At 47.8% G+C, this 26,279-nt stretch overlaps 1 protein-coding gene across 2 annotated transcripts in view; it reads right to left on the minus strand.

Annotated features, from left to right (window-relative positions):
* Nucleotides 1–26,279, minus strand: part of MAP2K5 (mitogen-activated protein kinase kinase 5) — a 267,295-nt gene that overhangs the window by 176,046 nt on the left and 64,970 nt on the right. For both annotated transcript variants that reach the window (XM_060260130.1, XM_060260131.1), the window contains exons 9-11: nt 13,944–13,983; nt 1,558–1,626; nt 1,376–1,457 (exon numbers count right to left, since the gene is read on the minus strand). In XM_060260130.1, the coding sequence (XP_060116113.1) occupies nt 1,376–1,457; nt 1,558–1,626; nt 13,944–13,983 (191 nt within the window). The remainder of the gene's footprint in view (nt 1–1,375; nt 1,458–1,557; nt 1,627–13,943; nt 13,984–26,279) is intronic.

The raw sequence follows: 26,279 nt of genomic DNA on the forward strand, positions 1-26,279 counted from the left end.
GAGGTGAATTGCTGAATCTTGAACTACGCGGTTGGCACTGAAGAGAACCTGAAAATACTCCGACCACCGGTTCAATATGGATGCCTTGTCTGTGAGGAGCACTTGGCCTTCTGCACTACGCAAGGGACTCTGAGTCTGATATGATGGACCATATACTGCCTTTAGGGCTTCGTAGAACCCTCTTAAATCACCAGTGTCTGCACACAGCTGGGTTCTCTCAGCAAGCTTGGTCCACCACTCGTTCTGAATGTCTCGAAGCTTGCACTGGAGGTTGCTACATACAGCGCGAAAGGTTGCTTTTTTCCCAGGACAGGAGGGCTGAGCAAGATGTGCTTTGTAGGCAGATCTCTTTTTCGCCAGTAAATCTTGGATCTCTTGATTGTTCTCATCAAACCAGTCCTTGTTCTTCCTTGTGGAGAACCCGAGGACTTCTTCAGAGATCTGCAGGACGGTAGTTTTTAGGTGTTCCCAGAGTGCTTCTGGAGAAGGGTCTGTGGGGCAACTGGGGTCCTCAATTCTTGACTGGAGTTTTGCCTGGAAGGCAGCTTTAACTTCGGCTGACTGGAGACTGCCAACCTGAAACTTCCTCCGAGGGATACCTCCTCTCCTGGGTGTGGGTTTAAAGTGAAGACGGAGATTGCAGCGTACAAGACGATGATCCGTATGACATTCTGCACTGGGCATTACTCGGGTGTGTAAGACATCTCGAAGGTCTCTCTGGCGCACCAGAATGTAGTCGATAAGGTGCCAGTGCTTGGACCGTGGGTGCATCCAGGTTGTCTTCAGACTGTTCTTCTGCTGGAAGATAGTGTTGGTGATGGTGAGCTGGTGCTCCATGCAGAATTCTAGCAGGAGGCGCCCGTTGTCATTGCAGTTGCCAATGCCGTGGGAAAGTGGACTAGAAATAAGCTAAATAGGCAAACGCACACACACACACAGGACAATGGGAAAGCTTCTTGAAAAGAAAATGCGTTTTGGTGACTGAAACATTAAAAGAGGGAACAGCTGTTTTGTCAGTGAAGACAGATTGTATGGAAGTGGCAAGTATCAAACCACAGATAAACCAGCATTTATTTCTGTTCTATTTAAATTTTCAATAAAAGTCAATGCAACTCCACTCAAGGAAATGTAACATACTTAACAGCAAGTAATCACAACTCTCGCTTGCTTGATGCGTTAAGGCTAACGAATGGTTGTTATTATTTTTTCAAATATCTTCTTCCAAAATATATATATCAGCACGTCGCGCCATCTGCAGAAAAGCACTTTGTGAATCTTTAGGAGATGCACGGAACTAACATTCAAATGGGTTTGCCAGTTACATCATTTTTAAAGAGCCAAAGCTTTCTGAGAATATACAGCCCTCTTCACTCACCATCCATGAATTCAGTACAAATGGAAATCCTGTTTTCTACAAAAAAGGCACCGTAAAAGCCTATGATATAGGATGAATCACACTGTAAAAAGAAGGGGGGGGGGTAAGAGAATCTATTAACATACTTAGGAGATAAATCACAGGAGAAGCAAAATTAAAACTTGACTGCTGCGCAATCATACCTTGTAAAGAATTTCTAGTTCCGACATGATCTGTTTCTGCAGTTCCAGTGTAATATCTAAAGGGATCACCTGAAAATGAAAATCAGAACATTATTTCCCCACAAAGGGAATCCTTCTTGCAGACACCATCATCCCCGGAAAATTAATCTTTACCATCAATCACACTACTTTTTGTTTGTTTGGGGGTTTTAGCCACCACCCCCTAAAATACCTAGGGTTGCACTGCCCAGATTGGGTGTGGTGGTGTGTGCATATAATGACCAACTTTCCCGGTGAACATAAGAACACAAGAGAAGCCATGTTGGATCAGGCCAGTGGCCCATCCAGTCCAACACTCTGTGTCACATAAGAACATAAGAGGAGCCATGTTGGATCAGGCCAGTGGCCCATCCAGTTCAACACTCTGCATCACATAAGAACATAAGAGAAGCCATGTTGGATCAGGCCAGTGGCCCATCCAGTCCAACACTCTGTGTCACAGAAGAACATAAGAGAAGCCCTGTTGGATCAGACCAGTGGCCCATCCAGTCCAACACTCTGTGTCACAGAAGAACATAAGAGAAGCCATGTTGGATCAGGCCAGTGGCCCATCCAGTCCAACACTCTGTGTCACATAAGAACATAAGAGAAGCCATGTTGGATCAGACCAGTGGCCCATCCAGTCCAACACTCTGTGTCACATAAGAACATAAGAGAAGCCCTGTTGGATCAGGCCAGTGGCCCCTCCAGTCCAACACTCTGTGTTACATAAGAACATAAGACAAGCCCTGTTGGATCAGGCCAGTGGCCCATCCAGTCCAACACTCTGTGCCACAGAAGAACATAAGAGAAGCCATGTTGGATCAGACCAGTGGCCCATCCAGTCCAAACACTCTGTGTCACAGAAGAACATAAGAGAAGCCATGTTGGATCAGGCAAATGGCCAATCCAGTCCAACACTCCGTGTCACACAGTGGCCAAAAAACAACAAGGTGCCATCAGGAGAGCCATCAGTGGTGCCAGGACACTAGAAGCCCTCCCACTGTTGCCCCCCTCCAGCTCCAGGAATACAGAGCATCACTGCCCCAGACATAAGAACATAAGAGAAGCTATGTTGGATCAGGCCAATGGCCCCTCCAGTCCAACACTCTGTGTCACATAAGAACATAAGAGAAGCCATGTTGGATCAGGCCAGTGGCCCCTCCAGTCCAACACTCTGTGTCACATAAGAACATAAGAGAAGCCATGTTGGATCAGGCCAAAGGCCCATCCAGTCCAACACTCTGTGTTACATAAGAACAGAAGAGAAGCCCTGTTGGATCAGGCCAATAGCCCGTCCAGTCCAACACTCTGTATCACACAGTGGTAAAAAAAACCAAGTGCCATCAGGAGATCCACCAGTGGGGCTAGAAGCCACTGTGCCCCCCACCCCCAAGCACCAAGAATACAGAGCATCAATGGGATGCCACAAATTTCTTAGTGAATCAGGTTGTGAGCAGCTGAACAGTTCATGAATCAATCGGCTGCCTGATTGCCACTGGTGAACGGGAAAGTGTGGTGAGCGGGTAGATGTTGGAGCATCTCTAGTAACACTTCCTCCCACCTCACTGGCTACTGTTTTTGGGCAATAACACATTTAAATAAAGATACAGTAAAAATTTCACTCGTCAAGAAAAATCATTTTGAGCTCTAAGAAATTGCAATATTTTGCAATGTTGAAACTCTCATTTAGATTATACAGAGATTTAAGGGGGTTTCTGTTTTGGCCCGAAGCAGCAGAACAAAGTCTGAGTCCAGTGGCACCTTTGGAATCATAGAGCTGGAAGGCACCTCCAGGGTCATCTAGTCCAACCCCCTGCACAATGCAGGAAACTCACAAATCCCTCCCCCTAAATTCACAGGATTCTCATAGCTGTCAGATGGCCATCTAGCCTATGTCTAAAAACCTCCAAGGAAGGAGAGCCCACCACCTCCTGAGGAAGCCTGTTCCACTGAGGAACCACTCTAACGGTTAGGAAGTTCTTTCTAATGTTCAGCTGGAAACTCTTCTGATTTCATTTCAACCCAAGTTTTACTCTGGGTGCCAAGTTTTTGTGTGACACAAAAGCTTATATCTGGAATAAAACTTTTTGGTCTTAATGATGCCATTGGACTCAAACTTATATGTGTTTATTGACTGACTGATTGGATTTACATCCTGCTCTCCCTGTATCCAGGCTCAAAGCAGGTAACATCATGATAAAAACGTTCAACGCATAAATACAATAAATATAATAAAATATTTGATAATGTATGATAAAATACAACACATTATAACTCTGTTTTACAGGCCCTGCAGAACTGCATTAGAACCTGCAGGCCCCAGATCTCAGCTGGAAGAGAGTTCCACCAGGCCCGAAAAGGGATCAAAATTCAAAACGTCCCTGGCTAGACAGCGCTTTCAACTTTTTAAGGGTCTCTTCCTTTTTATTTACACTAGGCTATCAAAACCAGAAATCATTCAGAAAATTAAATTTCAGTTCTTTTAAAAAAATGCGATCGAAAGGTATCTTTGGCCTTTGCTATACTTGAACCTTCACCTGGGTTTTCTCTGAGCTCGACTCGCATTCACAGGGCTGGATGCCCCAGGCGCTGTCGGAAGGAAGGCGCCAAATTGGGTATGGAGTCCATTCTATTCTATGGGCCCATAAGATAGAATGAGCCCACAAGGAGGCGTCATTTTAAAATTCTGCCCCTTCTCAAAAAAAACATGTAGATTTGGTCCTGTGTATTCATTTACCTTGCAGGAAACCCCTGGGAAAAAACAGCATCCTTATAGCCCGGGACGATCACAGGGCAAAAAATTGGGGCGAATTCAGTGAAATGTGGAAATGGGAGGAGAGGGGGGAGACCAAGATAAATTGGGGAGGAGGGGAGGTAGCAAATGTCCCACAACACTGACAGCCCTGCTGGACAAATACAGATATTGAGAAACACCAACGTGCATCTTGGATTTTATGGTTAAAATGTGTAGAATTGATTTTATTGTATATTGGTTTTTTTTTTAGTATTCTATGTGGTTTTTAACTGTTGTTAGCCGCCCTGAGCCCATTAGGAGAGGGCGGGATATAATTCTGATAAAATAAATAAATAAAATTGAAAAATAAAAACAGGGGTGAACTCGAGAGTAGTGTAAAATGTCATTTTGGGAACAGGGTTGAACTATGATTAAACTCTAATGTGGTAAGGGCCTACTTAAGTGTATAAAGGAGAGCCAGTCTGGTGTAGTGGTTAAGCGTGTGGACTCTTATCTGGGAGAACCAGGTTTGATTCCCCACTCCTCCACTTGCAGCTGCTGGAATGGCCTTGGGTCAGCCAGACTCTCTTATCTGGGAGAACCGGGTTTGATTCCCCACTCCTCGTGCTAGCATGGCCTTGGGTCAGCCATAGCTCTGGCAGAGGTTGTCCTTGAAAGGGCAGCTGCTGTGAGAGCCTTCTCCAGCCCCACCCACCTCACAAGGTGTCTGTTGTGGGGGGAGGAAGGGAAAGGAGATTGTGAGCCGCTATGAGACTCTTCGGAGTGGAGGGCTGGAAATATATCCAATATCTTCTTCTTCTTAAAGGCAGTTCCCTATGCAAGCACAGACTCATTGTCAACCCATGAGGTGATATCACATCATGACATTTTCTTGGCAGACTTTCTACGGGGTGGTTTGCCATTGCCTTCCCCAGTCATCTACACTTTTCCCCCAGCAAGCTGGGCACTCATTTTACCAATCACAGAGGGATGGAAGGCTGAGTCAACGTTGAGCCGGCTACCTGAATCCAGCCGGGATCGAACTCAGGTCATGAGCAGAGCTTGGACTGCAGTACTGCAGCTCACCACTCCGTGCCACGGGGCTCTTATAGGCATCTTTAAACAGGGTATGGAATCATTGGCTTGGCATATATTTCTAGTTCTCACTTTGTGCATGTGGCAGATTGAACTATTCTGGATCACAGAAAATTGGAAGTAGTGGCTTCCCATTGTGGGAGAGTCGCATTCGCGTTCTATGTTAAAAATATGTATCTTCTGTGCATTCTGTAACTGGAAACTTCCAACTGCTAACCACAGCCGTCTCTGCCCCCCTGCTCTCAAGGGAGTCAATTTGCCCGGCAGGAAACGGTCTGAGGTCGGCAGCTGCCCATCTCCAAGAACGCAACTAAATAATCTGAGACTCACACGCTTGTGGAATTAACACAACTCACAGTCCACAACAGCATGTGGCTGATAGAAAGACGCATGCACACAAAAAAAGAGAGAAAGAACCCGTTTCCAAGCCTACAATTTACAGTATTGACATCTGTCTAAGCGGGAAAAAAAGAGCATAACCAGTTTCTATCAAGAATTTGCTTTAGGGTTATTTATAAAAGCTCTCACTAAACTAAATTGTAACTGTAATAGAAAGGCTGCCAAGAAAACATTTAACACACTTCTCCAAATCAATAGTCATTTGCCAACAATATTCACTTACATTTTTTTTTCCTGGGTGGGAAGCTTAAAATAAAGTAAGCTTCTGGAACACTGTATCAATTCTGCCCATTAAAACAGAAACAGAATTTAACCCTCTATCATATCCAAAGGAGATTATTTTCCTGGGCTGATGCAAAAGCTCCAATCCGGCTGGAGCATCTGCAAACCACAACTGGATCTGACATCGCGGAGAGAGCGAGGATGAGGCCACCAGCTCTCACGTGAAAGGGCGAAGGAAAGCCTCTAAGCAGCTCTGAACTACAGGAGTTTTGTGAAAAATAAAATAAGAAAAGATGGACGCCATCTCCATTGGCTGCATGAGAGGGCATTCATGTTGGCAGCTGTCCATTTGGCAACATGTCCACGAATCAAGGCTCACCAGAGGGACTGGTCACAGCCCCACAGTTGCTCTCTGCAGCAATGTTGTGGCTACGGCCAGCTACACGGAATGTCCACTGAGCAATGTTTAAAGAGCCTCTGTTGTGCCTGAAGTTGGTCTATGATTATAATAGCACATCCCATAATCCTTCTTGAGGATGATCAGAGAAAGATGCAGACAACAGCTGGACCCTACAAGGAGTTTGTTGCTCCTAAACTCATCCACTTCCAAAGTAAAACCCATGCGGGTGCCATGTTGGTCTGAAGGAACGGAACGATGTTTGGGTCTAGTGAAACCTTTAAGACCAACCAGCTGGATTCAGGGTATAAGCTTTTGTGTGTATGCACATTTATGCCCAGAATTAAACTTGTTGGGCTTAAAAGTGACACAGGGCTCATACTTTGTAAGTAAAACTCATTAAACTCATTGGAATTTGCTGGAAGGAGTCAACTTTAGGGCTGTGATGTTATAAATGGTTTTAATTCTGGGGCCCAAATCACTTGAAGATATATATCATCTCAATTGAATAAAACATAGAAGTAAATAATAGAATCCACTACTTGCATTTATATTCAGGTATCTAATATTTATTTATTTTATATTCTGCCTTTCTCACAGGAATTCAGAGCAAATTACACATAGGGAGTCTATACTAGGTGTGTGTACAAACTGCGGCTTGGGAGCCACATGTTGCTCTTTCACACATATTGTGTGGCTCTTGAAGCCCCCACCACCCCACTGGCCAGCTTGGAGAAGGCATTTAAAGTTAAAGTTGCTTTCTTTCCACCTCTCCCTCCCACCTCCCTCCACCATCTATTTGCCTGCCATCCATCCTTCCTTCCTTCCTTCCCTGCAAACATCTGACATTGCTGTCTTGTTATTCTCAAGCATCTGACATTTATGTGGCTCTTACGTTTAAGCAAGTTTGGCCACCCCTGGTCTACACAATCGACAAACTAGGACATTCAGTAGCCAGTGAATTAGGATTTTAGAAGTCTAGAACTACTGGAAAGAACCGAAGCACAGCATAAGTATTCACACAACATATTAAGCGATTCAGAAATCACATAAATAGGATCCTACCGACAGTAAGCGAGGCACAGCACTATAGACTACAGTCCCTAATTATTTATCATAACAAATTTGTAAAACCCTTTTGTACGGTGCAATCCTATTATCCATGCAGATTTATCCGTATGGAAGAGAACCAAGAAGGTGACTGATAAGGAACTCTTTTGGGGGGGGGAGGGAGGGGGGAGGAACAACCTTGTGTCTATCCTATTCCCCAATTTTGTGCCCTCTGCCTCACAGAAACCGCAAGCAGCCCCCCAGCCGACAATCCCCCTACTACAGACCGTTTCAAGGGGAAAGGGTTAACCCCATCAGCAATACCTGAGCCCATTTTCTCCACTTCTCTCCTATACCTCCAGGACAAATAAGGATGAGTTGTCAAGTTAAATACAAGCAGTCAAGTGACTGAATTATAATTTACTCGGTGCTCAATTTAAATTAGTGAGAGGCTATTAAAATATACAGTATAGCGATGGCAATTCATCACCTGCTGTCATGGATGACTTCATCTATTTGCCGGAATGGTGTGCGCCTACCACTAAAGGGAACGGGAGCAAAATCACAGGTCAAATTAAGCAGCGGCTCCATTTTAATTCACTTATTTAATCTGTGGAGACATAATTGTCTTTTACAGTATGTACAACTCACAGGAAATTTGGGAGTATGATAAGGCAGTATACAAATGATTAATCAAATGGACCATTTAAATGCTAGGTTAAGAGCAGGGGAAATTTCGTGGCAGTTGCCGAGCGACGTTTAGCCACCAAGCGCATGGTTTGCAGAGGGGCTGCCTTTCCCTCCTCCGGGAAGCTCCGTTCCCAGAAAGTGACAGCAGGTGGGAAAGCTCTCCATGGACAGACAGGCCTTTGAGAAGATACAGAGCCTACAGATCAGCAGTTTTGATGCGTTCTTCTCCCTCCCTGCTTCCAATTTCTGCCACATCTAAGCAAAGTTCAGTTCCTTCTTAGGACCAGGGCTGGCGCATGGGAGTAGGCCAAGTAGGTGGTCGCCTCTCCCTGAGCCCGCCACCACCCGTCTCCCCCCCGTCCGTCTCGCCCTGCCTGCCTCCCCCACACCCACTGAAGTCTGTCTCCCCACTGCCGTCGGTCTCATCCCACCCGCATCTCCCACGCCCATCCGCCCAGCATCCCGCACCCGCTGAAGTCTGTCTCCCTGCTGCCATCAGTCTCACCCCACCCACATCTCCCACACCCGTCCATCCGCCACCCCGCACCCACTGAAGTCTGTCTCCTTGCTGCCATCGGTCTCACCGAAGTCTGTCTCCCCACCGCTGTTGGTCTCACCCCACCCGCATCTCACCCCACTCGCATCTCCCACACCCATCCGCCTGCCACCCCACACCCCCTGAAGTCTGTCTCCCTGCTGCCGTCAGTCTCACCCCACCTGCATCTCCCACGCCCGTCTGGCCGCCACCCCGCACCCACTGAAGTCTGTCACCTTGCTGCCATCGGTCTCACTGAAGTCTGTCTCCCCACCGCTGTTGGTCTCGCCCCACCCGCATCTCCCACATCCATCCGCCTGTCACCCCACACCCCCTGAAGTCTGTCTCCCTGCTGCTGTCGGTCTCACCCCACCTGCATCTCTCACGCCCGTCCGCCTGCCGCCACGCACCCGCTGAAGTCTGCCTCCCCACCGCTGTTGGTCTCACCCCACCCGCATCTCCCATATCCGTCCGCCTGCCACGCCGCACCCGCTGATGTCTGTCTCCCTGCTTGGTCTCACCCCACCCGCATCTCCCACGCCCGTCCGCCACCCCGCACCCACTGAAGTCTGTCTGCCCGTTGCCGTCGGTCTCACCCCACCCACATCTCCCACGTCCGTCTGCCTGCTACCCTGCACCCCCTGAAGTCGGTCTCCCCGCTGCCATCAGTCTCACCCCACCCACATCTCCCACGCCTGTCCATCTGCCACCCCACACCCACTGAAGTCTGTCTCCTCACTGCCATTGGTCTCACCCCACCCGCACCTCCCACACCCATGCCTGCCACCCCAAACCCCCTAAAGTCTGTCTCCCCGCTGCCGTCGGTCTCACCCCACCTGTATCTCCCACGCCTGTCCGCCTGCCACCCCACACCCGCTGAAGTCTGTCTCCTCACTGCTGTTGGTCTCACCCCACCCACAACTCCCACGCCCATCTGCCCGCCACCCCGCACTCGCTGATGTCTGTCTCCCTGCTGCCGTCCGTCTCACCCTGCCCGCGTGCCTCCCCCTTCTGCTTCCCTAAAGCCCATACACCCGCCTCCCCACTGAGCATTCATGCAGAGCGCGCGGTCTGATGATGTCTCTTTTGGTGATGTCATCGGGTCGTGCACACAAAGTGCACACAAGAGGACATGGGAGGGGGAGCAGAAACAGATGTGACCTTGGGACACAAGAACCGTTAGTGCCGAGCCTGCTCAGAACACAAAGATTTTGAATTAAGAGGAAGTTCACTCTTGTCAGCCCCACCTTTCTTCAAAACCTCCTCCTGTCTGCAGAACCAGCCCTAACCCCTCTGCCCCCACTGTAAGGCACACCAAACGCACAGGACACAGCCTGTGCAGCACAAAGCCAGCAAAAAAACCTCAGGCCATGAAAGAAACAACAATCCTCTTAGAATCATAGAGTTGGAAGGGACCTCCAGGGTCATCTAGTCCAACCCCCTGCACAATGCAGGAAACTCACAAATACCTCTCACTAAATTCACAAGATCCTCATTGCTGTCAGATGGCCATCTAGCCATCTACCTCCAAGGAAGGAGAGCCCACCACCTCCCGAGGAGGAAGCCTGTTCCACTGAGGAACCGCTCTAACGGTCAGGAAGTTCTTCCTCATGTTGAGCCAGAAACTCTTTTGATTTAATTTCAACCCCGTTGGTTCTGGTCCGACCTTCTGGGGCCACAGAAAACAATTCCACACCCTCCTCTGACAGCCCTTCAAGTACTTCAAGTAAAAAATAAGTCCCAAGCACTCCAGACTAATATCACAGTCCAATGTCTCTCTATTTTAGGTGCTTGCAGACTAGACCTGGAGACTGTTCTCCAAAACCAGAGAATCCCTAGAAAACCCCTCGGAACATTTTTTTGGAGACTTCTTCTCTTTACCTGTTGGATGGTGAAGCTGTATTTTGTATCGTTCTCAGGGGAGGGATTCTAGCAGGAGCTCCTTTGCATATTAGGCCACACACCCTTGATGTAGCCAATCCTCCAAGAGCTCGCAAGCCTCTTTTTTGTAAGCTCCTGGAGAATTGGCTGCATCAGGGGTGTGTGGCCTAATATGCAAAGGAGCTCCTGCTAGAATTCCACGCCTGACTATTCTTATGAGTATGCATAATGTGCTAACATCTATTCTGCTTTATAAATGCTGTACTGTTTTAAGAGGATTGTTATCTCTGTCACAGTCTGGCCCACTGTAAGACACAGCAGCTCTCCAATGGGCCATCCCACACTATGGGAGGGAGACGCCGCTTCAGTTTCTGCTATGTCAGGAACCCCCACGGTGGACAGCCCCGTGGCTAACATTCTATGCAAAAGCCAAACGACCCAGGCAGCTGGTGGAGTTTCTTGCTCGGTCCTGCATAGCCAGTTTGGGGTAGTGGCTAAAGAGCATGGACTCTAACCTGGGAGAACCGGGTTTGATTCCCCACTCCTCCACATGCAGCCAGCTGGGGTGACCTTGGGTCAGCCACAGTTCTCTCAGAGCTGTTCTCTCAAGAGCAGTTTTCAGTCAGAGCTCTCCCAGGGCGTCTGTTGTGGGGAGAGGAAGGGAAGGAGATTGGAAGCCACTCCCAAGTGAAGGGCGGGGTATAAATCCAATCTCCTCCTCCTTTTCCTCTGACTCTTGTGTGGCCTGTCAAATCTAACAAGCCCTAGGAAAGATCTCAGAACAGAAGAGCCCTGATGGATAAGATTAAAGCTCCACCACACCCAGCATTCTGTACGGACAGTTGCCGACCAGTTGCCTTTAGAAAGCCCACAAGAAGAAGACAACCATGGATTTATACCCCACCCTCCTCTCTGAATAAGTCTCAGAGCGGCTCACGATCTCCTTTATCTTCTCCCCTCCCCAACAGACACTCTGTGAGGTGGGTTTGGCTGAGAGAGCTCTCTCAGCAGCTGCCCTTTTAAGGACAACTCCTGCAAGAGCTATGGCTGACCCAAAGGCATTCCAGCAGCTTTAAGTGGAGGAGGGGGGAATCAAACCTGGTTCTCCCAGATGAAAGTCCGCACACTTAACCACTACACCAAACTGGCTCCACCAACAGCTTCTTCCCCCTGGCACAAAGAGGGCATAGTGACTCTGGAGCTAGCTGCTCTCTGTTTGACCCTTCCCCTATCAACCAACTGGACCTTCTACCACACACACACAGCGGAACACAACTGAAGCTGCTTTATGCTGGATCAGCCTCAGACTGACAGCAACTCTCCAGGGTTTCAAGAGGAGGTCTTTCCCATCACCTGCTCTCTGATGCCTGATTGAACCCTGGACCTCCTGCATGCTAAGCAGAGGCTCTTCCACTGAGCCACAGGCCAAGCATTTGTCCGGACAGTGGCCACAAACCCTACCACACCTACACAGTATGGGCACAAGAAGAAGAAGAAGAAGAGAAGAGATTGGATTTATATCCTGCCCTTCACTACCCGAAGAAGTCTCAGAGCGGCTTATAATCTCCTTTCCCTTCCTCTCCCCATAACAGACACAACAGTGGAGCTGAGAGAGCTCTGACAAAAACTGCTCTTGAAAGGAACAGTTCTGAGAGAATTTGTGACTGACCCAAGGCCACATCAGAAAGTGCATGTGGAGGAGGGCGGAATCGAACCCAGTTCTCCCAAATAAGAGTCTGCACACTTATCAGTTAGGGTAGCCAGCTCCAGGTGGGGAGGATGGCATTTCGGAGGAGAGGAGCTTCACTGGGGCACAGTGCCACAAAGTCCATCCTTCAAAGTAGCCCTTTTCTCCAGGGGAACCAGTTTCTGCACTCTGGTAATCAGTTATCATTCCCGGAGACCTTCAGATCCCACCTGGAAGTTGGCAACCCTTCCCAAACATCCATACATTTTTACAAGCGGAAGAGAAGGATCCCGCGAGAAAGTGGGGAGGAAATGCTCCATTGTAGCAGGAAGCTGAATGGAATAAAAAATGTGCTCCGGGGAACATCAAAAGTACCAACAGACAAGCTGGTGTGGCATGTCTTGCTGACCACAATTACCTATCTTTTTAGCACTGCCATCCTACCCCACTTAGTTGGTTAGCTGGAGAGCCAGTTTGGTGTAGTGGTTAAGTGTGTGGACTCTTATCTGGGAGAACCGGACTTGATTCCCCACTCCTCCACTTGCAGCTGCTGGAATGGCCTTGGGTCAGCCAGAGCTCTCTTATCTGGGAGAACCGGGTTTGATTCCCCACTCCTCCACTTGCAGCTGCTGGGATGGCCTTGGGTCAGCCAGAGCTCTCTTATCTGGGAGAACCGGGTTTGATTCCCCACTCCTCCACTTGCACCTGCTGGAATGGTCTTGGGTCAGCCAGAGCTCTCTTATCTGGGAGAACCGGGTTTGATTCCCCACTCCTCCACTTGCACCTGCTGGAATGGCCTTGGGTCAGCCAGAGCTCTCTTATCTGGGAGAACCGGGTTTGATTCCCCACTCCTCCACTTGCAGCTGCTGGGATGGCCTTGGGTCAGCCAGAGCTCTCTTATCTGGGAGAACCGGGTTTGATTCCCCACTCCTCCACTTGCACCAGCTAGCATGGCCTTGGGTCAGCCATAGCTCTGGCAGAGGTTGTCCTTGAAAGGGCAGCTGCTGTGAGAGCTCTCTCCAGCCCCACCCACTTCACAGGGTGTCTGTTGTGGGGGAGGAAGGGAAAGGAGATTGTGAGCCGCTCTGAGACTCTTCGGAGTGGAGGGCAGGATATAAATCCAATATCTTCATCTACCTCACAGGGTGTCTGTTGTGGTGGAGGAAGGTAAAGGAGCTTGTGAGCCGCTCTGAGACTCTTTGGAGTGGAGGGCGGGATATAAATCCAATGTCTTCTTCTTCTTCTTTTCCAACAATAATGCACTTCTGCGCGCACCCAAATCTTCTCAGCACTCTATGAGCGACTAGGCAAAGGGAAGAAGGGTACGGCAGTGCCATTGAAGTGGATCAGGAGAAACTTTCCAAGGTCATTGTTATAAAAGGTGTGGTCTGGGGTGGGATTCTGCACTGGCCTTGAAATGTTTACTACAGAAACAGATTTATTTATTGATTTATTTAGTAGGTTTATATTCTGCCCTTTCCCGTAAACGGGCTCAGGGCAGATCACAACGTACAGTAACAACAATAAAAACCTACAGTTCAGAGTTAAAGCAATCCATTAAAATTAAACAAGTGGAAACAATAAATTTCCATCATTGCATAATTTGCATTGTTGCATATCGAAGAACAACACAGAAATAAATGGTTTTAAAATGTAGATTTATGAAAGAGCTTACCTTTACTGCCAATATTTTCCCATTGAGGGCGTGGCTTGCTCTGCATTTGGGGGGGAAAGTACCAGTTAGAAGGGTGGAAAAATCACAACCGCACTTTGAAATATAAGTACATCTTCAATTGTTGGTTCTTATCGAATGATTTGGTAGTGGAAATCCCTAGAGAAGTTGCAAAGTTTTTAGAGGATTTTCTGAAAATTAAATCCAATTATGTTCTGTTATAAAATTGATGTTCTTCTTCTAATTATATGCATTTAACCTTTCTATATGATTTCAGCAGGGGTGGAATTCTAGCAGGAGCTCCTTTGCATATTAGGCCACACCCCTGGATGAAGACAATCTTGCAAGAGCTTACAAAAAAGAGCCTTGTAAGCTCTTGGAGGATTGGCTACATCAGGGGGTGTGTGGCCTAATATGCAAAGGAGCCCCTGATAGAATTCCAAGCTCTTGGAGGATTGGCTACATCAGGGGTGTGTGGCCTAATATGCAAAGGAGCCCCTGATAGAATTCCAAGCTCTTGGAGGATTGGCTACATCAGGGGTGTGTGGCCTAATATGCAAAGGAGCTCCTGCTAGAATTCCACCCCTGGATTTTAGTCTTATGCATCGATCTCAAATGTTATTCTAATTTTCTTTTTTTCTATGCCAGTAAAGGGGCTGTCTGTCAGCTTCTTAAGATTTGCAGCTAAAGCCAACCTAGCAATCCTGCTTCTTCATTAACTTTTGTTCCTATGAAATAACCAACATCATAATCAGGCTTTCCTCTACCTTCCTACCCGTCTCAGATGAGGCGGGTGGCCCTCCCAGTGCTGACATCCCAACTTTTGGTCCAAGGAGATCTCAGGGAACAACCCAGATATATAATTAAACAGGCCGACAAAGTTGGGAGCTGTTGTCATCATGAATAAATCCGACTACATCCAGGAGGCTCAAAGACAACTCTCAAACACTGCTTTTTTTACTAACAGCTGTACTTAGATCCCACACAGGAATACAAGAACTAAGCGATATTATCCAATAGCACCTTTAAGACCAATAGCACCTTTAAGACCAACAAAGTTTTGTCAAACAGGATAGAATCAGACTTGCCTGTCCGTATATTATATAAGGCAGCAGTTGAATAGCAAATTAGCTTGCAAGCATACAATATAATAATGTATGCTAATTTGCTGTTCAATCTGTGCCATTTGTGTGTGTGTGTGTGTGTGTGTCTGAGTCCCTCCTGTCTGACAAAGTGTGCATGCACACGAAAGCTCACAGCCTGAATAAAACTCTGTTGGCCTTAAAGGTGCTTTTGGACTCTAAGGGTGCGGTCACACCTCGCGTTAAAAGCGGGTGTGTAGCGCTCAAATCTGAACAGCTGAATATTGATTCGATGCAGGGCCATTCAGACGAGCATCCAAGAATGCGACTCATTCTGTTGTTGAGCGTTCAGACATCCAAAACTATCACACTCTTTTCTTGGAGCATGCGTGATCAGGTGGTGATTATTGGGAGGGGGGGGAGTCCATTGAACATGCGCCCAACTGTTTGGAGGTGGGAAATCAAACGTTATTTCGGGGGGGGGGGGGAGTTTCCAGAAATCCTCCACATTGAAAAAAAGAGACTTTTCCCCGTTCTAAATAGTGGGATAACGTTTCCCACCCCCCTCCGATCCTGTGTTGATTGGAGAAGCAGAAGCGTCACCTCAGATTCCCGGATGATCTGGCAATGCACATGTCTGCTGGGGCTTTTTTTTTTTTAAAAAAAGGTGAGAGGCAGTATCGCGCGTGAGCTGTCCAAACAGGAAAAAGCCGATCTTGTGCAGGTTTTTTGAAAAAGGGCCGGACTTTATGTGCTGTCAAATTAATGTGCCATAGATGCATGGCAAGCCGGGATGACACTGGAGTACGCTCGATTGCCAGATGTGGATGTGTGAACAAACACATTTAATCTGTCAGCGAGGCGGAGCTGTATCGCCACTAATGATACGTGTGACCGCACCCTAAGACCATTTTCGCACACAGCTTACCTCGCAGCCACAATCCTGTTCCCTCCACAGCGTCCGGTCGGATTTCCCACCATCTGCGCCGGAGTTACAGGAAGTGCTGCGGCTTTTGCGTAGCAAACGTAAACCGGGTTTTAGCGGTTTACGTTTGCTATGCAAAAGCCGCGGCACTTCCTGTAACTTCGGCGCAGATGGTGGGAAATCCGACCGGATGCTGCGGAGGGAACAGGCTTGTGGCTGCGAGGTAAGCTGTGTGCGAAAACGGTCTAACTTTGTCACATTGCTTCAGACCAGCACAGCTATTCACTTGGATCACCCCTTACACATTCAGGAACAAATCCTTTTGGAGACATCACAGGAACCTCGACCAAATACCTTTTATCTTCTACACAAAATGCACAAACCAGGCAACCCAGGCCTGTCCCACTGTCTCAGGCACTATCACGTGGAGGTATCTGGATATATGGACGCTGTTCTCAGACTCTATGCCATCAATGCTCCTAGTTAATTTTCAGTTCAATCTTGAACTGCCTTCTATAGAATACTGTTTTAGCCACTATGGATGTGAAATCTCTGTATACCAACAATCCCACACAAAGATGGATTACAAGCCATAAGGAACATGACTACTGACAACACCACAGCTAACTTTGCCACCAAACTGTGCCATTTTGTTCTCGCTCATAGCCACTTCAAATCTGGCGACTTGTTCTTTCAGAACTATACCTGGCTCCAAAGTATATTAACATCTTTATGGCTAACTTAAAGCAGAGCTCCCTCAACGTCTACCCACTCGCACCTCTTTTATACCTGCGATACACTGGTGACATCTCTATTGTCTGAACACATGATAAAGAAACCCTGGACAAATCCCACCAGGCATTCAACAACTTTCACCCCATCATCGATGAACCAGTCTATGGAAGAAATACTTCTTCAGGACACTACTGTAAAAATACACAGTGGATGCACAGACATCACCTTATACCAGAAACCTACTGACAAAACATATCTATATGCCTTCAGCTACCATTCCAAACATACCAGAACAGGGGTGTCGAACTCATTATGAGGGCCGGATCTGACATAAATGAGACTTGGTTGGGCCGTGCCGTGTGTGTACCTATTGAAGATTAGGTAGCGGAGATAGAAACTTTATAAAGGACACAGACAAACACATTTAAAGGTTTTTTTTTAAAAAAAACCTACAATAAAACATGCTTAAAATATTAGCACTCGTTGGTCTTAAAGATATATTTTTTTTATCTCTCCCCAGGGAACTGGGCAAAGGAAGCTCTGGCTCTTTCCTTCCTTCCCCTGGGGGTCAGGAGGAGGAGGAAGACCAATAGAAGGAAGAGAGGCTTGGCTCAATAGCTCTGCTGTGTGATTGAGAGAGCCTGGGGCAAAGCAAGCTCTCCCTCTCCCCTTCCCCCCCAAAGGAGCCTCGGCCAATGGAGAAAATAGAGGCTTTGCTCTATAGCTCCTGTGCAATTGAGCAAGCCATGCAAAGCAAGCAAACAAACAAGAAGGAAGTAAGAGAGAAGGAAAAGGAACCAGATGACAGCCAGTTGCTCAGGAACCTGATGGGAGCCCTCCGAGGGCCAGATTCAGCCCCTGGGTTGCATGTTTGACACTCCTGCTCTAAAAGTTCAGAAAGAGCTGAGCAGAACCAATCCCATCATGGAATGTTCATAAGAACATAAGATAAGCCATGTTGGATCAGGCCAATGGCCCATCCAGTCCAACATTCTGTACACACGGTGGCCAAAAATACCAAGTGCCATCAGGAGGTCCATCAGTGGGGCCAGGACACTAGAAGTCCTCCCACTGTGCCCCCCCCAAGCACCAAGAACACAGAGCATCACTTGCCCCAGACAGAGAGTTCCAACAATACACTGTGGCTAAAAGCCACTGATGGACCTCTGCTCCATATGTTGATCCAATCCCCTCTTGAAAGTAAGAACGTAAGAGAAGCCATGTTGGATCAGGCCAGTGGCCCCTCCAGTCCAACACTCTGTACATACAGTGGCCAAAAAATCCAGTGGCCATCAGAAGCTCCATCAGTGGGACCAGGACACTAGAAGCCCTCCCACTGTGCCCCCCACACAGCACCAAGAACACAAAGCATCATAGTCACTTGCCCCAGACAGAGAGTTCCAACAATACCCTGTGGCTAAAAGCTACTCATGGACCTCTGCTCTGTATAAGAACATAAGAGAAGCCATGTTGGATCAGGCCAGTGGCCCATCCAGTCCAACATTCTGTACATACAGTGGCCAAAAAGACCAGGTGCCATCAGGAGTTCCATCAGTGGGGCCAGGACTTTCAGTGGAGCTTTCCCGCTGCCAGCACCTCAGTCTTATTCTTTAGGGTTTTTTTTTTTTTCATTTGCAAAAAGGACTTTAAAAAACAAACAAACCCTGTTCTCAAGAGGTTTTGTATTCGTGACAAATTTTAAACAGAAGTATCCCCACACACAATGAGTAAATACTTTCCTCAACACACCATTCAAGAACAGCGTGGAAGAAACTTCCCTGAAATGGTAACAGAGAGGCTGACTGTTGGGGCCAGAGTCAACAAATGGAGAAGGGTAACGTGAACCAGAAGGTAACTATGGACAAACCAACAGTGGCAAAACATTTTGACTTTCAGATCAGCAGAAATGATAAGAACACAAGCAGCTGAGATAGCGTGCTCGACGTCTGTTAGTCTAATATGCACTGCGGCAGGCAGTTTGGCAACTTAATTAGCTTGTCAAGAAAGCCGATCCTCTCATGGAAGAAGGAGGGGAAAAAGGGAGGGGGGTGATGGTGGTCTCCTGTTTCCAAGTGAATTAAAAGGGGAAGACTTGATGATTTAATTATGATGCACGCCAATTCATCCGTGGAAGTTTGGGTTAAATTTCCAGTAAAGAGCAAATACCTGGTTTGGTTTACAGAACATTGACAGTAGCAATTTAACATTTAATTATCGCCGAGAAAGGAACTGCAAAATAGATACCCTGCCCAGAGGAGCAGGGCATACCCTGGCTTTGGCAAGTGGCACGCTACCTGGAAGAAAGGAAATTTGTTTACTCCTGACCACCGTGCCATCTCAATTGTCTTGACTCCCCTGCCCCCCCCCCCAACACGGTTAACTGTAAAGTGATTAATGGAGATGGAACGGGAGCTTTGGTTACACCAAAAAGAAACTGGACACCTCGGCAGTGTTTTAATTAACAGCTAACACTTCAAATTAGGCTGTAGCTGCTGTAGTAATTACCAGTCCCGATGAGTTTGCAGGGGAAACAATTCCCCCCCCCCCTCTTGAACACTAAGTAAAGCTAAAACCTGAAACTGGTCATTCTAGTTATGACTAAAAGCAACCATTACGACTAAAAGCAACCATTAGTTAATGGATATGGTAGTGGTTAAGGTACCAGATGAGGAACACAGAGGCCCGGGCTGTGACCAACACTCGGCCATGATGACATTCGCAAGGTGACCCTGGGATAACAGCACAACAAAAGCCATTTTGGATCAAGCCAATGGCCCATCCAGTTCAAAGCACTGTGTCACACAGTAGCCCAAACCCAGGTACCATCAGGAGGTCCACCAGTGGGGCCAGAACTCCAGAAGGCCTCCCACTCTTGCCCCCCAGGCACCAAGGATACAGAGAATCAAAAGACAAGAGAGAGAGGGGGTGTCCCTCTGCTTTTGCATGCACATCTTCAAACCAGGAAAATTCTACTCCTTGTAGAAGAGCTCTTTTACAATCTGGTATCACATACCTTCCTAGAGCTCCCGAGTCCTCGGTTCAGTCTACATCAGACTCGAACAGACAGAGGCAGGTTGGCAGGTAGAAAAGTCCAGCGCCTGGTGGAATGTCCCCCACCTATAAACTGCAGCACCAGGATAAATAACCTACAGAGTGTTCCCTCTAAGCGGAGTTAGTGTGAGCTAGCGCACAGCTTTTTAGCCTCCAGTTCACACCTTTTTGTCTTAGCTGAGGAAGGATGGCTCCAGAGCACACTAATCGATGCAGGAGCTCTCGACTTTCATGCCAGTAGTTCACGAAGGAGAATTTTTGCTCACAAGACTCCGCAGCTTAGAGGGAGCATTGCCTACAGGAAAGACGTCCCATCTGACACCTCCCACCAGGCGAACAGAATGCAGAACTCTTTTGCTGAATTATCACCACTAGTCTCTGAGGAAGTGTTGCGTGCACGTGAAAAGTTCTCACCTTGAATAAAACTTTGTTTCTTAAAGGTGCCCCTCGACTCAAACTTTGTTCTAAGGCTTCAGGCCAACCCGGCTGCCCACCTAGATCTGTCGCCATTAGTGTTCGTGACACAGTCTTCGACTTCTTTTTACAAATAAGTTTATAAGCAGGGCTGTTGGTTTTTTTCAAGTATTTTGGAGAGTGAAAAAGAAGAAGAAGAAGAAGAAGATATTGGATTTATATCCCGCCCTCCACTCCGAAGAGTCTCAGAGCGGCTCACAATCTCCTTTCCCTTCCTCCCCCACAACAGACACCCTGTGAGGTGGGTGGGGCTGGAGAGGGCTCTCACAGCAGCTGCCCTTTCAAGGACAACCTCTGCCAGAGTTCTGGCTGACCCAAGGCCATTCCAGCAGGTGCAAGTGGAGGAGTGGGGAATCAAACCTGGTTCTCCCAGATAAGAGTCCGCACACTTAACCACTACACCAAACTGGCTCTTTTCTGAGTGCAGAAAAGAGCAAGAGCCCATCAACACTTTAAAGGCCAGGAGTGGTCAAACTGTGGCTCAGGAGTCACATGTGGCTCTTTCACACATATTGTGTGGCTCTTGAAGCCCTCGCTACCCCACTGGACGGCCTGGAGAAGGCCTTGGTCTCTTTAAATCACTTCACCAAGCCAAGTCAGCCGGCAGCTTGGAGAAGGCATTTAAAGTCAAAGTCTATTTATTTATTTATATTTCCATTTATATCCTGCCCTTCCCACCAAAGCGGCTCAGGGCGGCTTACAACATATAAAATCTAACATGGGTTTAGCTTTAAAAACATCAATTTACAACAATTTAAAACAGTAAGATAATAAAACATATAGAACAGCGGTCTGTCGAAATGTTACACGACAGCCTTCCAAAGTTTCCGGTGTCAGTTATAAGCCAGCTGGAAGAGGACTGTCTTGCATAAGAACATAAGAGAAGCCATGTTGGATCAAGCCAACGGCCCATCCAGTCCAACACTCTGTGTCACATAAGAGAAGCCCTGTTGGATCAGGCCAGTGGCCCCTCCAGTCCAACACTCTGTGTCACGTAAGAACATAAGAGAAGCCCTGTTGGATCAGGCCAATGGCCCATCCAGTCCAACACTCTGTGTCACATAAGAACATAAGAGAAGCCCTGTTGGATCAGGCCAGTGGCCCATCCAGTCCAACACTCTGTGTCACAGAAGAACATAAGAGAAGCCCTGTTGGATCAGGCCAATGGCCCATCCAGTCCAACACTCTGTGTCACATAAGAGCATAAGAGAAGCCCTGTTGGATCAGGCCAGTGGCCCATCCAGTCCAACACTCTGTGTCACATAAGAACATAAGAGAAGCCCTGTTGGATCAGGCCAGTGGCCCATCCAGTCCAACACTCTGTGTCACAGAAGAACATAAGAGAAGCCATGTTGGATCAGGCCAATGGCCCCTCCAGTCCAACACTCTGTGTCACATAAGAACATAAGAGAAGCCCTGTTGGATCAGGCCAGTGGCCCATCCAGTCCAACACTCTGTGTCACATAAGAACATAAGAGAAGCCCTGTTGGATCAGGCCAGTGGCCCATCCAGTCCAACACTCTGTGTCACACAGTGGCAAAAAATATATATATATACACACACACTGTAGCTAATAGCCACTGATGGACCTGTGCTCCATATTTTTATCTAAACCCCTCTTGAAGGTGGCTATACTTGTGGCCGCCACCACGTCCTGTGGCAGTGAATTCCACATGTTAATCACCCTTTGGGAGAAGAAGTACTTCCTTGCAGGCCCTGCGGAACTGCCCAAGGTCCCACAGGGCCCTCACCTCTTCCGGCAGCTGGTTCCACCAGCAAGGCGCCGTTACCGAAAAGGCCCGGTCCCTGGTAGATTTCAGACGGGCCTCCTTTGGCCCGGGGATTACAAGCAGGTTTTGAGAACCCGATCTCAGTACTCTCTGGGGAACATGTGGGGAGAGACGGTCGCTAAGGTAGGCAGATCCTAGGCCATATAGGGCTTTAAAGGTAATAACCAGCACCTTGTACCGGACTTGTCGCTTCCTTTCCACCTCCACCTCCCTCCTCCTTCCTTCCTTCCAGCTTTCAAGCATCTAACATTCTTGTCTTGTGGCTCTCAAACCTCTGACATTTATTTTATGTGGCTCTTACATTAAGCAAGCTTGGTCAACCCTGTTAAAGACTAACACAATTTGTGGTGGGGTAGGCTCTTTCATGAGTCAATGCTCATTTCTTCAAATACAGCCAGAATGCAAGTCCAAAGCCCAGACGGACTCATATTCTTGCTGTATTTGAAGAAGTGTGCGGCGACTTACGAAAGGCACCTCTCCTGCCACAAATGTTGTTAGTTTTTTAAGGTGTTCCTGGGCTCTTGCTCTTGCTCAGAGAGCCAGTTTGGTGTAGTGGTTAAGTGTGCAGACTCTTATCTGGGAGAACCGAGTTTGATTCCCCACTCCTCCACTTGCACCTGCTAGCATGGCCTTGGGTCAGCCATAGCTCTGGCAGAGGTTGTCCTTGAAAGGGCAGCTGCTGGGAGAGTCCTCTCCAGCCCCACCCACCTCACAGGGTGTCTGTTGTTGGGGAGGAAGGTAAAGGAGATTGTGAGCCGCTCTGAGACTCTTCGGAGTGGAGGGCGGGAGATAAATCCAATATCTTCATCTACCTCACAGGGTGTCTGTTGTGGGGGAGGAAGGTAAAGGAGATTGTGAGCTGCTCTGAGACTCTTCGGAGTGGAGGGCGGGATATAAATCCAATATCTTCATCTACCTCACAGGGTGTCTGTTGTGGGGGAGGAAGGTAAAGGAGATGGTGAGCCACTCTGAGAATCTTCGGAGTGGAGGGCAGGATATAAATCCAATATCTTCATCTACCTCACAGGGTGTCTGTTGTGGGGGAGGAAGGTAAAGGAGATTGTGAGCCACTCTGAGAATCTTCGGAGTGGAGGGCGGGATATAAATCCAATATCTTCATCTACCTCACAGGGTGTCTGTTGTGGGGGAGGAAGGTAAAGGAGATTGTGAGCTGCTCTGAGACTCTTCGGAGTGGAGGGCGGGATATAAATCCAATATCATCTTCTTCTTCTGTTGCTACAGGCAGACTAACATGGTGACCCACCTTGATCTATCATCAAATATCTTAATAGCTTTGACTACGGCCTATATCCCAAGCCATTTGAAGCCCTGAAGGGACCAGTGCGGGCAAAATCCTTCTTGCATGGCTGTGAGTTTCTACCACCGGGAAAACCCAAATCCTTCCCTGAAGAGACGTGATAAGATGGCTGTTTCAAGCCTGAGAAGACAAGCTTGGTAATCAGAGTTCGACACACATCGTTTGAGCAAGCCCTTCAGCCTTTCCTCCCAAAAGTCTTTATGGAACAGGATATTTATATACAGCGCTAGCAAGATCAGTTCCCAAAAGAAGAAATCCCAGAACGCCGGTCCAACAGCAGGGAAGGTGGCGAAGAAAAGCCTTTCGAATGGTATTTACTTTTATCATTTCAAATCTCAACACAACTGACCGCAAATAGTAGCGGTTTATAGGGAGACCAGAAGGACTAAGGCCATCTGGAAATGAATTGTCCAGAAGCTTAAAAAAAACAACAACACACTCTTATAGGACCCGCCTCGATCAAAGCACAAGGAGAGATACTACAGGAGAGTCTGGGCTAATTATGGTTCTTTCCCAGGGGGGAACTGTTCCACTTCCTCCTCCTCCTTGGCTAAAAGACAAGGAATACACCATCGGGACTTTAAGACGCAATGAAGGGTTTGAGATTTCTGCCAGCTACATAAGCAAACGAAGAACTATGCTGTGGGCAGAACAAGAAGGAAGCAGGAGGGTAAGCCCGCTGAAGATTTCTCCGAGCGGCAAAGTTTTACTTGTGCCGCCCAGAAACATAACTGGTGTGCAAGTGAAAATAGGATCTTGCTGAATGGGATTATTCTCCTCTCAAAAACGTCCTGCTGTTCCTGAATTGTCATCAGAGGTTATCATCAGAGAGCTAGTTTGGTGTAGTGGTTAAGTAGTAGATTTATATCCCGCCCTATACTCTGAATCTCAGAGCAGCTCGCAATCGCCTTTATCTTCCTCCTCCAACAGACACCCTGTGAGGTGAGCGGGGCTGAGATAGCTCTCCCAGAAGCTGCCCTTTCAAGGACAACTCCTGCGAGAGCTATGGCTGACCCAAGGCCATTCCAGCAGCTGCAAGTGGAGGAGTGGGGAATCAAACCCGGTTCTCCCAGATAAGAGTCCGCACACTTAACCGTTACATCAAACCGGCTCTCTTATCTGGGAGAACGGGGTTTGATTCCCCACTCCTCCAATTGCACCTGCTGAATGGCCTTGGGTCAGCCAGAGCTCTCTTATCTGGGAGAACCAGGTTTGGTTCCCCACTCCTCCACTTGCACCTGCTGGAATGGCCTTGGGTCAGCCAGAGCTCTTGCAGGAGTTGTCCTTGAAAGGGCAGCTTCTGAGAGAGCTCTCTCATCCCCACCCACCTCACAGGGCGTCTGTTGTAGAGGAGGAAGGGAAAGGAGATTGTGACCTGAGATTCAGAGTGGAGGCCGGGATATAAATCCAATATCATCATCATCATCATCATCTTCTTCTTCTTCTTCATCATCTTCTTCTTCTTCTTCTTCTTCTTCATTGCTAGGTAACCACAACAATATTGACAGATTTCTAAACCTGATTTCTATCCGTAAACAACGGGAGGTGGAGGGCAGGACTCTTTCCAGAGCTATTTTGACCTTGGAAGGCTCCCCTGCTTCCCTATGAGATTAACTGGGACTAGGGCTGGCAGTAGCCACCAGGTAATTCACTACCACATGACCTGCATGACTAACCCAGGCCTAGTAGCAGCCACCTAACAGCTCACTAGTATTCAGCATCAGTCAGCTCATGAAAGCCAGAGTGGCTTAGTGTAACTATATTCAATTTGGGTCTGTGAGACCCATGTGCAAATTTCCACTCTCTCATGAATGGGTGACTTTGGGACACCCACGCTGTTTCAGTGCAACCTACCTCGCAGGGTTGTTTATGAGGATAAAAGAGCAGAACGAGATAAGCTGTTTTGGGTCCCTACTAGGAGACAGAATGTAAATGAACTGAACAAATAATAAATGAGGCTGAAGACTGGGCAGGGCAGGGAAGGCTGGTGGGTGGGAAGGAGAGAAGGAAGCAGGGAAAGGGGAGTGGATATGGAGGCTGCCAGGAAGAAGTAAGGAGGAAATAGTGGGGTACAGGGGGGGGGGGAAATAAGGCGCTCTCCACATGTCCTTGGGGGGTTCCCCATTTGCATGCTCACTATTGCTGGATGCAACATTACCACCAGGCAGCTATTGACTTCACACCCTCACACAGTAACTCTGTGATAAATCTCCACTGTAACAACTCCTGCACGGGAAAAGACAAAACAAATGGATGTTGAAAAAACCATTTGTCATGTCCTCACCCACAATAAGTTGGGTTTCTCTAAAGTAAACATTACACATTGTGCAATGACAGGGGATGGTCACCAGCTGCAAAAGAAATGCAGCAAATCACAAAATCACACACAGATTTGGTTCTGGGCCCTTCTTTTTTTGGGCGCGTGCGAGGCTGAACGCTCCGTTCTGCGCTAATGGCCAGAGTCGGGAAGGTTTTTTTTTTAATGATGATGTTTTCGCAGACTGAAACAGCCGTCTAAAAAGGAAGCAGTTCAGATGGTTTCCAAGAAATTAGCGCAGTGACTGCTGTTGCCTTCTGTAATAGGCGAGCCCATTAGCCTGGCTCGCCGGCTGCTAAAAAGAGGGAATTTAGAAGTGAGCAGTGCTAATAAAGAGCAGCGTTGATTGGGACTGGGCTCGTCTAGAGCCGCAAACTCTGCCAATCTTGCTCCTGTCCAAAATCCCTACACAGATGCTTGAATGATGACCGCGGAATGATTTGTTATTAACTTGAAGGCACCCTCTGGCCGACGGACAAAATGCTTGCCTATAAAATGTAAACTCTTCCAACGACTCCGTTGTGCTCTGCGCACAGAGAATCTGGAAGTGCGAAGAGTTCTGAGGCGGCAATGGAACGACCGCCCATTTCAGGCTGCAAGTACAGAACCATCTTTTTAATGTCCCCTTTCGTTAACGCACATCCACG

The sequence above is a fragment of the Heteronotia binoei genome, chromosome 19, assembly GCF_032191835.1.
Source record: "Heteronotia binoei isolate CCM8104 ecotype False Entrance Well chromosome 19, APGP_CSIRO_Hbin_v1, whole genome shotgun sequence".
NCBI lineage: Eukaryota > Metazoa > Chordata > Lepidosauria > Squamata > Gekkonidae > Heteronotia > Heteronotia binoei.